The sequence below is a fragment of the Suncus etruscus genome, chromosome 6 (assembly GCF_024139225.1).
Source record: "Suncus etruscus isolate mSunEtr1 chromosome 6, mSunEtr1.pri.cur, whole genome shotgun sequence".
NCBI lineage: Eukaryota > Metazoa > Chordata > Mammalia > Eulipotyphla > Soricidae > Suncus > Suncus etruscus.
In genome coordinates this window covers 48,379,785-48,392,261 of record NC_064853.1, presented here as the reverse complement: position 1 = coordinate 48,392,261, position 12,477 = coordinate 48,379,785, and the positions used below count along the sequence as shown (strand labels likewise).

The window sequence follows — 12,477 nt, the reverse complement described above, 5'->3', positions numbered from 1 at the left end:
ACTGCTGTACTTACTCTGGCCCCAGAACTGAAATAAATTTCTTTTGTTTTTTTTTTGGGCCATACCTGTCAGTGCTCAGGGGTTACTCCTGACTCTGCGCTCAGAAGTTGCTTCTGGCAAGCTTAGGGGACCATATGGGATGCCGGGAATTGAGTCGGGGTTCATCCAGAGTTGGCTGCATACAAACAAATGCCCTACCACTGTGCTATTGCTCCGGCCTTGAAATTTTTTTTTTTTTTTTTTTTTTTTGGGTTTTTGGGTCACGCCTGGCAGCGCACAGGGGTTCCTCCTGGCTCTACGCTCAGAAATTGCTCCTGGCAGGCTCGGGGGACCATATGGGATGCTGGGATTCGAACCACTCTCCTACATTGCAAGGCAAACGCCCTAACGCCATGCTATTTCTCTGGCCCCTTGAAATAATTTTTTCAGACTTTATTTAATGATTAATTGATTGATTGGTTGTTGGGCCATACCCACTGGTGCTCAGGGATTACTCCTGCTGCACTCAGAGATTGCCCTGGCAGGTTAGGGGATCATACGGGTGCCGGGAATCTAACCGGGTCCCTCCCAGGTCAGCCGCATGCAAGGCAAATGCCCTACCACTGTGCTATCTCTCTGGCGCCCCCAAATAATTTTTAATTTAATGGGTGTACGGGTGTGCCTCAGTGTATATAGTATTGTTTGTTTATTTACTTTCTCTTATCCCTCTTATGCTAGAAGACACTTTGATGTTCTGGAAAGGAATAGCTGATGTAGGGTTGATGGAAGAGGTTGTCTGCAATATACAAAAGGAAATAGAAGAATTACTCAGGGGAGTTCAACAGCGGCTCATTCAGGCTCCCTTCCAGGTCACAGGTAAGTGCTCTAATTCTAATAACAGTGGTCCTTTATTAAGCATTAACAAAGGCAGATCCTGTAAGCCTCACGGAAATACTGAGATATAGGTATTATTACTCCCGTCTTACAGATCAGCAAATTAAGGCTCATTAAAATTGAAGTTACTTGTGTAGAGTTTGTTTGTTTGGTAGATTTTTGGTTTTTGGTCACACCTTGTGGCACTCAGGGTTATGCCTAGTTTGCACTCAGAAATCTCTCCTGCAGGCTCGGGGGACCATATAGAATGGCACTGTTCATCCTGGATTGGCTGTGTACAAGGCAAATGCCCTACCACTGGGCAATCTCTCTAGCCCCATGTTTTTTTGGTTTTATTGTTTGTGGGGTTTTTTGTTTTGTTTTGGTTTTGGTTTTTGAGCCACACCCGGCAATGCTCAGGGGTTACTCCTGGCTGTTTGCTCATAAATAGCTCCTGGCAGGCATGGGGGACCATATGGGACACCAGGATTCAAACTAACCACCTTTAGTCCTGGATCGGCTGCTTGCAAGGCAAACACCGCTGTGCTATCTCTCCGGGCCCTTGTGTTTGTTTTATGGGCCACATGCAACAGCACTTGGGTTATTTCTGGCTCTGTACTCAGAAATTGCTTTTGGTAGGCTGGGTTTGATCCCTAGCATCCCATATGTACCCCGAGCCTGCCAGTGGTGCTTTGGGGTTACTCCTAGCTCTGTACGCAAGAATTATTCCTTGTGGTTGGGGGCGGAGCAGTGGCACAGCAGTAGGGCATATGCCTTGCACAAGCTGACCTAGGATGGACCTCGATTCAATCCCCTGGTGTCCCATATGGTGCCCCAAGCCAGCAGCAATTTCTGAGTGCATAGCCAGGAGTGGACCCTGAGCATCACAGGGTGTGGTCCAAAAACCAAACCGAAATAAAAAGTATTATTGCTGGTGGTGATTAGGGCACCATATGGTATGCCAGGGATTGAACATGAGTTGGCTGAGTGCAAGTAATTTTTGTTGTTGTTTTGTTTTGGTTTTGGTTTTGTTTTTTTTTTGGTTTTTCAGCCACACCCATTTGATGCTCAGGGGTTACTCCTGGCTAAGTGCTCAGAAATTGCCCCTGGCTTGGGGGGACCATATGGGACACCATGGGATCAAACCATGGTCCTTCCTTGGCTAGTGCTTGCAAGGCAGACACCTTACCTCTAGTGCTACCTCACCGGCCCTGCAAGTAATTTTTTTAAAGAATTATAGAAGCTCAGATATATTTGCAGAAGACAAATCAGTGGAGACAGTTTGTTTGTGGTTTTGTTTTGTTTTTTTATTTTTGGGCCACACCCAAAAACTCAGGGGTTACTCCTGGCTATGCGCTCAGAAATCGCTTCTGGCTTGGGGACCACATGGGACACTGGGGATCAAACCCAGGTCATTCTGAGTCAGCCGAGTGCAAGGCAAACACCCTACCGCTGTGCCAGTCTCTTCAGCCCTAGTGGAGACAGTTTGGATAAACTTTTGTCAATACCTTGGGTTATATTCTAATGATGGTAAGCCATCATACTGATTTCCTCCATCTTTTACTTTTTTTTTTTCCATCTTTTACTTTTTTTTTTTTTTTTTTTTTGGTTTTTGGTTTTTGGGCCACACCCAGCAGTGCTCAGGGGTTACTCCTGGCTATCTGCTCAGAAATAGCTCCTGGCGGGCACGGAGGACCATATGGGACACCGGGATTCAAACCAACCACCTTTGGTCCTGGATCGGCTGCTTGCAAGGCAAACACCGCTGTGCTATCTCTCCGGGCCCTCATCTTTTACTTTTATTGCTGTTTTTGCAATGACCTAAGGTTCATGATACTTCACAGTGGTGTTCTTTTTAATTCAATTTAATTTTTTGTTGTTGTTATTTTGGGCCACACCCAGCTGCGTTCAGAGGTCACTCCTGGCTCTGTACTCAGAAATCACTCCCGGCAGTGCTGGGAGACCATATGGGATGCCAGGGATTGAACCCAGGTCAGCCACGTGCAAAGCAAACGCCCCTAACTGCTGTGCTATCACTCCAGCCTCCAAACACTTTCTTTTTGTTTGTTTGAGCACTCATCGGTGCTTAAGGCTTACTCCTATCTCTACATTTAATAATCACTTCTGAGATTTTCCTGTGCCAGCCGTGGGCCCGGAGAGGAATGTGGTCTTCTCCGCTGCTGCCATGGCATGTGCTCACCCACTGATTTCGGTGTACTCCGAAATGGGTGAGTCAGCTGGTAAAAATATCAATTTGCCTGCAGTGTTCAAGGCTCCCATTCGACCAGATATTGTCAATTTTGTTCACACCAACCTGCACAAGAATAACCGGCAACCCTATGCAGTCAGTCAGCTCGCAGCTCACCAAACCAGTGCTGAATCTTGGGGAACTGCTTTTGCTCTGGCCCCAAAACCTGAGATTTTACATTTAGAAGACAAATGCTCTAGACCACTATTGTTAGTCCAGAGAGATAGCACAGTGTGTAAGGATCTTATTCCCCAGCACCACATACGGTCCTCCTGAGCACCGCCAGAAGCAAATCCTGAGTGCAGAGCCAGGAGTAACCCCTGAGCATCACTGTGCATAGCCAAAACAAAATCTAAAACAACAACAACAAAACAAAAACAAATAAACAAAACCCTCCAACTGTCTCCTTAGTTCCAGTCATCATAGTGTTTTGAGTAGGATGTAAAGTGATCATATTTATATTATTTCAAACAGCTCATACATAGATGGGATGTGGCTCATTGGAGAAGTACTTGTTTTGCATTTGTGAGGACCTAGTTAAATTCCCAGTACTAAAACATATAAGATAATACAATAAGGGACCCGGAGAGATAGCACAGTGGTGTTTGCCTTGCAAGCAGCTGATCCAGGACCTAAGGTGGTTGGTTCGAATCCTGGTGTCCCATATGGTCCCCCGTGCCTGCCAGGAGCTATTTCTGAGCAGACAGCCAGGAGTAACCCCTGAGCATCGCCGGGTGTGGCCTAAAAAAAACAAAAACAAACAAACAAAAAAAAGATAATACAATAAGGCAGCATGTAGAGAATAGAGTATATAGGACGTGAAAAGCAGTTGGGGATCTCTGAAGGGAATCATTCTGGACAATAGAAGACAGTAGCATGGATTAGAGAGAACACTGGCATGTATACTGGGGAAGAAGTGACTTGGTTTAGTGTAGTGAAAATAATCCTGCCATTTTTGGTGGTTTGATATTTATAAGTAGTACACAGAGAATAGTAGAACATTTTTGTTTTGATTCAACAGACATGCATTTTGTTTTAAACAGATGCCGCTGTTCTCAATAATGTAGCTCATACTTTCGGCCTAATGGACACAGTCAAGAAGGTTTTGGACAACAGACGGAACCAAGTAGAACAGGGAGAAGAGCAGTTTCTCTATACTTTGACAGGTGTGTATCTCTCTTTTTTTTTTCCTCCCACCTCTTTTTTCTCTCTTCTTAAGTAATATTATACTGATATCCTTGATGCTTGGATTTCTTTATTGTTTTCAGTTATGACTGACTTCCCTTTGTTTCTTTCTTTCTTCCTCCCTCGCTTTCTGTTTTTTGCCTTTCCTTCCCTGCCTTTTCTTTTTGGTGAGTCTTATCCAGCAACACTCTGAGGGGCTATTATGGTGGTGCTTAGGGCACTGTGCTGTGCAGGGCTGGAACCCAAACCTCTTGCATGTAAAGTAAAATATAAAGTAAAGAGGGGCCGGAGCGGTGGCACAAGCGGTAAGTAAGGCTTCTGCCTTGTCCATGATAGCCTAAGAGGGACCGAAGTTCGATCCTCCGGTGTCCCATATGGTCCCCCAAGCCAGGAGTGATTTCTCAGCGCATAGCCAGGAGTAACCCCTGAGCATCACTGGGTGTGGCCCAAAAACCAATAAATAAATAAATAATGTAAAGAAACTAGGAGCAGGGCCGGGCGGTGGCGCTCGAGGTAAGGTGCCTGCCTTACCTGCGCTAGCCTAGGAGACGGACCGTGGTTCGATCCCCCGGCGTCCCATATGGTCCCCCAAGCCAGGAGCGACTTCTGAGTGCATAGCCAGGAGTAACCCCTGAGCGTCACCGGGTGTGGCCCAAAAACCAAAAAAAGAAAAAAAAAAAAAAAAAGAAAAGAAACTAGGAGCTACAGGGCCCGGAGAGATAGCACATCGGCGTTTGCCTTGCAAGCAGCCGATCCAGGACCAAAGGTGGTTGGTTCGAATCTCGGTGTCCCATATGGTCCCCCGTGCCTGCCAGGAGCTATTTCTGAGCAGACAGCCAGGAGTAACCCTTGAGCACTGCCGAGTGTGGCCCAAAAACAAACAAACAAACAAACAAAAAATTACTTAAAAAAAAAAAATTACTTATGGGGCCGGGCGGTGGCGCTAAAGGTAAGGTGCCTGCCTTGCCTGCGCTAGCCTTGGGCGGACCGCGGTTCGATCCCCCCAGTGTCCCATATGGTCCCCCAAGCCAGGAGCAACTTCTGAGCACATAGCCAGGAGTAACCCCTGAGCATTACCGGGTGTGGCCCAAAAATCAAAAAAAAAAAAAAAAAAAAAAAAAGAAACTAGGAGCTACAATGATAGTATATAGTGGCTAGGGTGCTTACCTTGCATGTGCCTGGCCTGGTTTCAATCGCTTGTACCGGATATAGTCCTCCCCCTCTCCCAAGCCCCACCAGGAATGATCCCTGAGCATAGTCAGGCACCCAAATAAAACAAAAGAAAATATAATAAAGAAAATTTGCCAGAGGCCTATGCATTCCCTGGGCCTAGTTGTCTCTGCTGCTTGCATGTGTTGCCTGGGTGTAAGGTGACTAAGCAATGTTACCTGCATCTCCATTCTTGAGATGTGGATGAAATTTCCTATTCTTATACTTTAATGCTGGAATGTGTAGTGGGACTCTCTCCTTCTCTGGAATAGTCTGCATTCTCTCTTGAGCATGTTACTGAGCATGTTACAAGGCGGCAAGCCTAAAAAGACCTGAGTAAGGTCTAGGACTGACTTTCCTTCTGACAAAGAGCAATTCCTTACTCCAGCCTGAATTCACAGCTCCTGAAGGAATCAGGTGGTAGGGATAAACTCCCTTGCTAGACAGAACAAATGGACATCAGGTGTGGCCTCATGGTTGCCTGGTTGGACTGACAGGACATGAGGTCTGTGCCCTTTAGGAATCACCACAGACTTTATCAGTCCCAAAATCTCACTAGCTTTCATTGGGTGGCAAAAGTGGAGAAAGAAAGCTATAGATTTCCTTCTCAGGACTTCTGCCTTTCTTCTCTCACTTGACATACATTACCCAAAGACTCTCCCCACCCCCACTGGCACCAAAAGGAACTGGCCCTCTCCTTTCAACTTCTGCTTAAATGTTATAGTCTAAGGACTAAAGCGATAACACAGAGGGTAGGGCAATTGCCTTGCACACAGGCAACACAGATTCTATCTTTGGAACCCCAATTGGTTCCCCAAACTCACCAGGAGTGATCCCTTAGTGCAGACCCAGGAGTAAGTCCTGAGTACCACTGTGTGTAGCCCAAGAGCAACATTAACTATACCTGAGAGATAGTACAGAGGTTAAGGCACATTGAATGGGACCGGCAATAGTTTGCTCTCCAGCACCACTAGGAGAAATCCCTCAGCAATGCTAGATATTGCCTCAAACTTCCCCAAACAAACAATCCAAATAAAATCTGAGCCTTACTTGCAGCTGACCTGGGATGGACCCAGGTTTGATTCCAGGTATCCCATATGGTCCCCTGAGCCTGCCAGGAGCAATTTCTGAGCAGAGTCAGGAATAACCCCTGAGCGCCTCCAGGTGTGGTCCAAAAACACAAAAACAAAATAAAAAACCAACAAACCAGAGGACGGATACGGGTTCAGTCCCTGGCATATCCCAACCATGTCTCATATGGTTTCCTGAGCCAGGAATGATTTCTGAGCGCAGAGCCTGGAATAACCCCTGAGCGCTGCCGGGTGTGGCCAAGAAAACCAAAACAAAATGCAAAAAAAAAAAAGCCAAACACACACACACACACACACACACACACACACACACACACACACACATGCCAGGTGTGGCCAAAAAAAGCAAAACAAAATGCAAAAAGAAAAAGCCAAACGCGGGGCCGGGAAGGTGGCGCTAGAGGTAAGGTGTCTGCCTTGTAAGCGCTAGCCAAGGATCAGGACCGCGGTTCGATCCCCCGGCGTCCCATATGGTCCCCCCCAAGCCAGGGGCGATTTCTGAGCGCATAGACAGGAGTAACCCCTGAGCATCACACGGGTGTGGCCCAAAAACCAAAAAAAAAAAAAAAAAAAAAAGAAAAGAAAAAGCCAAACACACACACAGCAAAACAAAATGCAAAAAAAAAGCCACACACACACACACACACACCCCAAATAAAATCTGAAATGAGTTCTCAAAATCTGTCGAGTGGCAAAAGTCTCCCGACTTCCAGTTTACTGTTCCCAAGATTACACTTCCCTCTACCCAAAATCTTTTCTTTTCCACAGACTTGGAACGCCAGTTGGAAGAACAAAAGAAGCAAGCTCAGGATCACAGGCTGAAATCCCAGACAGTTCAAAATGTGGTACTGATGCCTGTGAGCACTCCCAAGCCTCCAAAAAGGCCCCGGCTCCAGCGGCCAGCCTCGACCACTGTCCTGAGCCCTTCTCCTCCTGTCCAACAACCTCAGTTCACCGTCATCTCACCCATCACCATTACCCCAGTGGGTCAGTCGTTTTCCATGGGCAATATTCCAGTGGCCACTCTCAGCCAGGGCTCCAGTCCTGTGACTGTACATACATTGCCTTCTGGCCCTCAGCTCTTCCGCTATGCCACAGTGGTCTCCTCTGCCAAGAGCAGCTCACCAGACACAGTGACCATCCACCCGTCTAGCTTGGCTCTGATTAGTTCCACCGCCGTGCAGGATGGGAGTACCCTGGGCAACATAACTACCATGGTAAATCCTATGGAATTGGTGACCATGGAATCTGGCATAACCTCAACAACAATCCAGGCAGTCGAAAGCACCTCAGAGGACGGGCAGACCATCATCGAAATTGATCCGGCCCCTGACCCAGAGGCTGAAGATACTGATGGCAAAGCCGTCATTTTGGAGACCGAGCTGAGGACTGAGGAGAAAGTTGTGGCAGAGATGGAAGAACACCAGCACCAGGTCCACAATGTGGAGATTGTGGTCTTAGAGGACTAACTGGGAATCTTGGGGCCAGGAGATATATTTTGGCTTGAAATTTTAATTATTTGTTTATTTTCATCATTGTCCCACTCATTTCCACATAGTTATTTTTTTTTTTAAGAAACAAAACAAAAACAGCAACAAAATCTTGTTTGTAACTAAAAATGTTGAGTCCCTCCACCCTGTCATTGAAAAATGGACAAAAACAAGCTGCCCTTTTGAATTTGAGAGTAGGTCACTCGATATCCTAATCCTTTACCAAGAATGTTATTACTTTTGGGGAGCCATCATGATAATCGGAAATCCTGTCCAGAAAGCCCTTTTCAAGCTAGTCTGTGTGGTCATACAGTTTTGTTTTGATAAAGATTTATTGACCAAACTTTGGACTGCAGATTTGACACTGGAAGCTAACTCCCTCAAATGTGGATGCAGGACACTTTATTTTGTCTCCTGGAAAGGCCCCTCTGAAGCCAGTGCAAAACGCTGGAATTAAAGGAAGTTGAACTTTGCTTGGAGGGAAAGATGACTTACCAGCAGCAGCTTAAAAAGGGGAAGTGCTTTGGCCAGGATGGGGCAAGGAAATTATCTTAACTTCTAGAACTGTATCTGATGCCTCTTTATCTCTGAGGGTTACTGCCATGGGTGCCATTTTTAGGAATGGACTGAGCTGAGTGGAAGTGCACGTCTCAACAAAGCAAATGGCATCAGAAATGGAAAACCTGTGACTTTGCAGAAATAGAAATCCAGGCAGTCACAGCTATGCTGTGGGATTCAAGGTGGTAGCCTCCTTGGTTCCCCACTTTGTCAAAGCACTTATCCTTCTAAAGTAGAATGAATTCATTCATTTGCAAATTGTCTAATGTGTTGAAAGGTGTTTTTGGACTATGGCTGTTGTGGGGATGGGGCTCCAAGCCATCTTTATTGCATGATTCCAGGAGAAGGGGAGAACCTTATCCATACCACCTGTTCCTTATGAGGGTCCCTCTTTTGGCTTTAGAACCAAAAGCAGCCACTCATTTGGTGCTTCCTTTGTTGTTCCCTCCAGTCCTCAACTATTAGTGGCATCTGTCTCCCGAATCCCACACTCTTCAATTTTTTGACTGATTTGGAGGACAGTGATGGGTGACTGCCAGCCTTTATCCCTTTTTAGATTTATTTATACCACAGATGGTTCTGTGAGATACTGAGTTCATAATAAAGCCTTAGGCTTGGCAGGGAAGACTCCATACCCCCAGCCTATCCTGAAGTTTTCAGTAGATGTCTCCTCCTTGAGTGAGCTGGATTCCTGGGAAAGAAGCATTGTCAGCAACACTATATTATAAGAACACCAGGAATGTCAGTAATATTTCCTGGCACGGGGCAGTGTACTTTGTATTCTTTCTTTTTTTAAATTTTGTTTGTATATTTAGAGCTGGGCCATTTTTCTGTGCTGTGATTTCTTCTCTGACCATCTTCAATGTTTGGAGCAAGAATAGATCCTGGTTTTAATTTCTTTGACTGCATTGTTTATTGCACTAGAAAAAATATAGGAAAACTGTTGGCAATTAAAGAAAAATAGGTCCAAAAAAAAAAAAAAAAAAGGAAGCACACACTAGGTGTTGGAGGGCTTTTGTTTTGTTTTACTTTTTTTTTTTTTTAATTAAAAGCAAAACTTTGACATGTGGTTTCTTTCTTTTATTTGCTCCCACTTCACCAAGAGAAAGTGCCCACCTGAAGTCATGTTTCTTCCAATCAGTGTTGGAAATGCTATTATAAAGCAAGTGGAACTCTATCCTGGCATCATTCAGGTGGTTGTACATAGTTTAAGAAGCTCCCTGATGGGCCGGAGAGAAAGCATGGAGGTAAGGCATTTGCCTTCCATGCAGAAGATCGGTGGTTTGAATCCTGGCATCCCATATGGTCCCCTGAGCCTGCCAGGAGCGATTTCTTAGTGTAGAGCCAGGAGTGACCCCTGAGCACTGCTGGATGTGACCCAAAAACAAAACAAAATAAAAGAAGTTCCCTGACGTAGGACCATGCATCTGAATATCCTTAAGGGTGGACCCATGTAGTTGTGGTTTTGTGAATCCCATGCAATTGTGGTTTCAGCTTTAAAGTTTGGCATGGGTTCTACATTTCATTTCAGAATATTTAATATATGTAGCAGTCAACTTAGGACGAACCTTTAGCCCGTAATATAATCTTTGGTGAAGAGAGTGGCTTTTAGTTCTTGCTGTTTAAGTTTTTTTTCTTTAGTACATTAACAAAAACTAAATTTTTGCCTGCACCTAAAACTATTACTTGGACCTAGAAAGACATGTGTCAGGGCCGACATGGTGGCGCTAGAGGTAAGGTGTCTTCCTTGCCAGCGCTAACTTAGGATGAACCGGGGTTCAATCCTCCCCGGCATCCCATATGATCCCCCAAGCCAGGAGCGACTTCTGAGCGCATAGCCAGGAGTAACCCCTGAGCATTACCGGGTGTGGCCCAAAAAAAAAACAAAAAAAAAAAGAAAAAGAAAGACATGTGTCATCCCTCTAGGATTTTTAGAGACACTTCTCTTTTTCTCAAAGATGAAAGGCCTGGGGCCAAAGTGATAGCATAGCACTAGGACATTTGCCTAATGCAGGGGTCCTCAAACTTTTTAAATAGGGGGCCAGTTCACTGTCCCTCAGACCATTGGAGGGTCTGACTCTAGTAAAAACAAAACTTATGAACGAATTCTTACGCACACTGCATATATCTTATTTTGCAATGAAGAAACAAAACAGATACAAATACAATATGTGGCCTGCGGGCCATAGTTTTAGGACCACTGGTAATGCATGGCTAACCTAACCCAGGAAGTTCTGGATTCTATCCCTGGCATTTCATATGGTCCCCCAGGCCTGCCAGGAGCAATATCTGAGTACAGAGCCAGGAATAACCCCTGAGCACTGTCAAGTGTGCCCCCCCCCCCCCAAAAATCAAAGATGAAAAGCTCAGGGGCTCAGCATGGAGGTAGGGTGTGTGCCTTGCATGCAGAAGGATGGGTTCGAATCCCAGCATCCCATATGGTCCCCCCCCTTGAGCCTGCCAGAAGTAACCCCTGAGCACTGCTGGGTGTGACCCCCCCCCCAAAAAAAAGATGAAAAGCTCAATTCAGAGTAGAAGAGGAACTGTAGGAACCTCCTACTTGCCAGCTGAGGTTCCTGCCTCTCTATCAGAGATGTTGGTTGTATTATACAGTACCATGAGTATCATGCTTCCAAAATCAAGAGATCTCCTGAGGTCTGAGCTTGTTAACTTTCACTATCTGAATATTTTGACTGGTGAGGTACATGAGCTTTATTGCTTTCCTGATTTTCTAATAGCCTGTCATTAATTGCCCTCATGAAGTGTGAGTTCTCAACCTGTTCCAGACCAGTGTTTATTAGACTTTTTCTTCCGGTGGCTCCCTTCCAACCTTGTTATCCCTGTCCTACTGGTTGACCCCTTAGTCTTGTGCCCTGCCCCTCCATTGAAGTGATTTTCACCTTTGACCCTTTGGAACATCTTGGCAGAGAGAAGTAGTGAAACCAGAGGGGGACCATGTGGCTCCTGGCTGAGAAATGCAGGACTAGATCTCAGATCAAGTAAGGAATATACAAGCCATTGGCATAAAGAACAACAGCTGCAATGAATCATTCATCAGGCTGACTTGGCACAGGCCATCTATCTTCCTGTTTATTCATTAAATAAACACTTTTTTTTGCGGGGGGGAGGGAACCACTCCCAGCAGCGCTCAGGGGTTACTCCTGGTTCTGCTTTCAGAAATTGCTCCTGGCAGGCATGGGGGACTATCTGGGATGCCAGGATTCGAACCACTGTTCATCCTGGATAGGCTGCATGCAAGGTAAATGCCCTACCACTGTGCAATCTCTCTAGCCCCAATAGTTAATTTTACGTTGTTTATTTACTTTTTTGGTTTTTGAGCCACACCCAATGACACTCAGGGGTTACTTTTGGTTATGCACTCAGAAATCACTCCTGACTCGGGACCATATGGGACGTTGGGGATCGAATCCAGGTTCGTCCTGAGCATACATGTACAAGGCACACGCCCTACACTGTGCTATCACTCAGGCTCTCCAATAGTTAATTTTAAAAGTTGTATAGGTGGGGCCGGGCGGTGGCGCTGGAGGTAAGGTGCCTGCCTTGCCTGCGCTAGCCTAGGACGGACCGCAGTTCGATCCCCCGGCATCCCATATGGTCCCCCAAGAAGCCAGGAGCAACTTCTGAGCGCATAGCCAGGAGTAACCCCTGAGCGTCACAGGGTGTGGCCCAAAAACCAAAAAAAAAAAAAAAAAAAGTTGTATAGGTAAGGCATTTACATTGCATGCGGCCAATGTGGGTTCGATTCCCAGCAGCCATTATGGTCTCTAGAGCCTGCCAGGAGAAATTTCTTTTTTTCCTTTTTTTTTTTGTTTTGTTTTGTTTT

At 45.7% G+C, this 12,477-nt stretch overlaps 1 protein-coding gene across 1 annotated transcript in view; it reads left to right on the top strand.

Annotated features, from left to right (window-relative positions):
• Positions 1 to 9,697, top strand: part of GMEB1 (glucocorticoid modulatory element binding protein 1) — a 45,570-nt gene extending 35,873 nt beyond the window's left edge. Inside the window, exons 8-10 of the mRNA XM_049774775.1 lie at positions 718 to 855; positions 4,144 to 4,266; positions 7,354 to 9,697. Of these exons, the coding sequence (XP_049630732.1) occupies positions 718 to 855; positions 4,144 to 4,266; positions 7,354 to 8,054 (962 nt within the window). The 3' untranslated portion in view covers positions 8,055 to 9,697. The remainder of the gene's footprint in view (positions 1 to 717; positions 856 to 4,143; positions 4,267 to 7,353) is intronic.
• Positions 9,698 to 12,477: the final 2,780 nt, after the last annotated feature.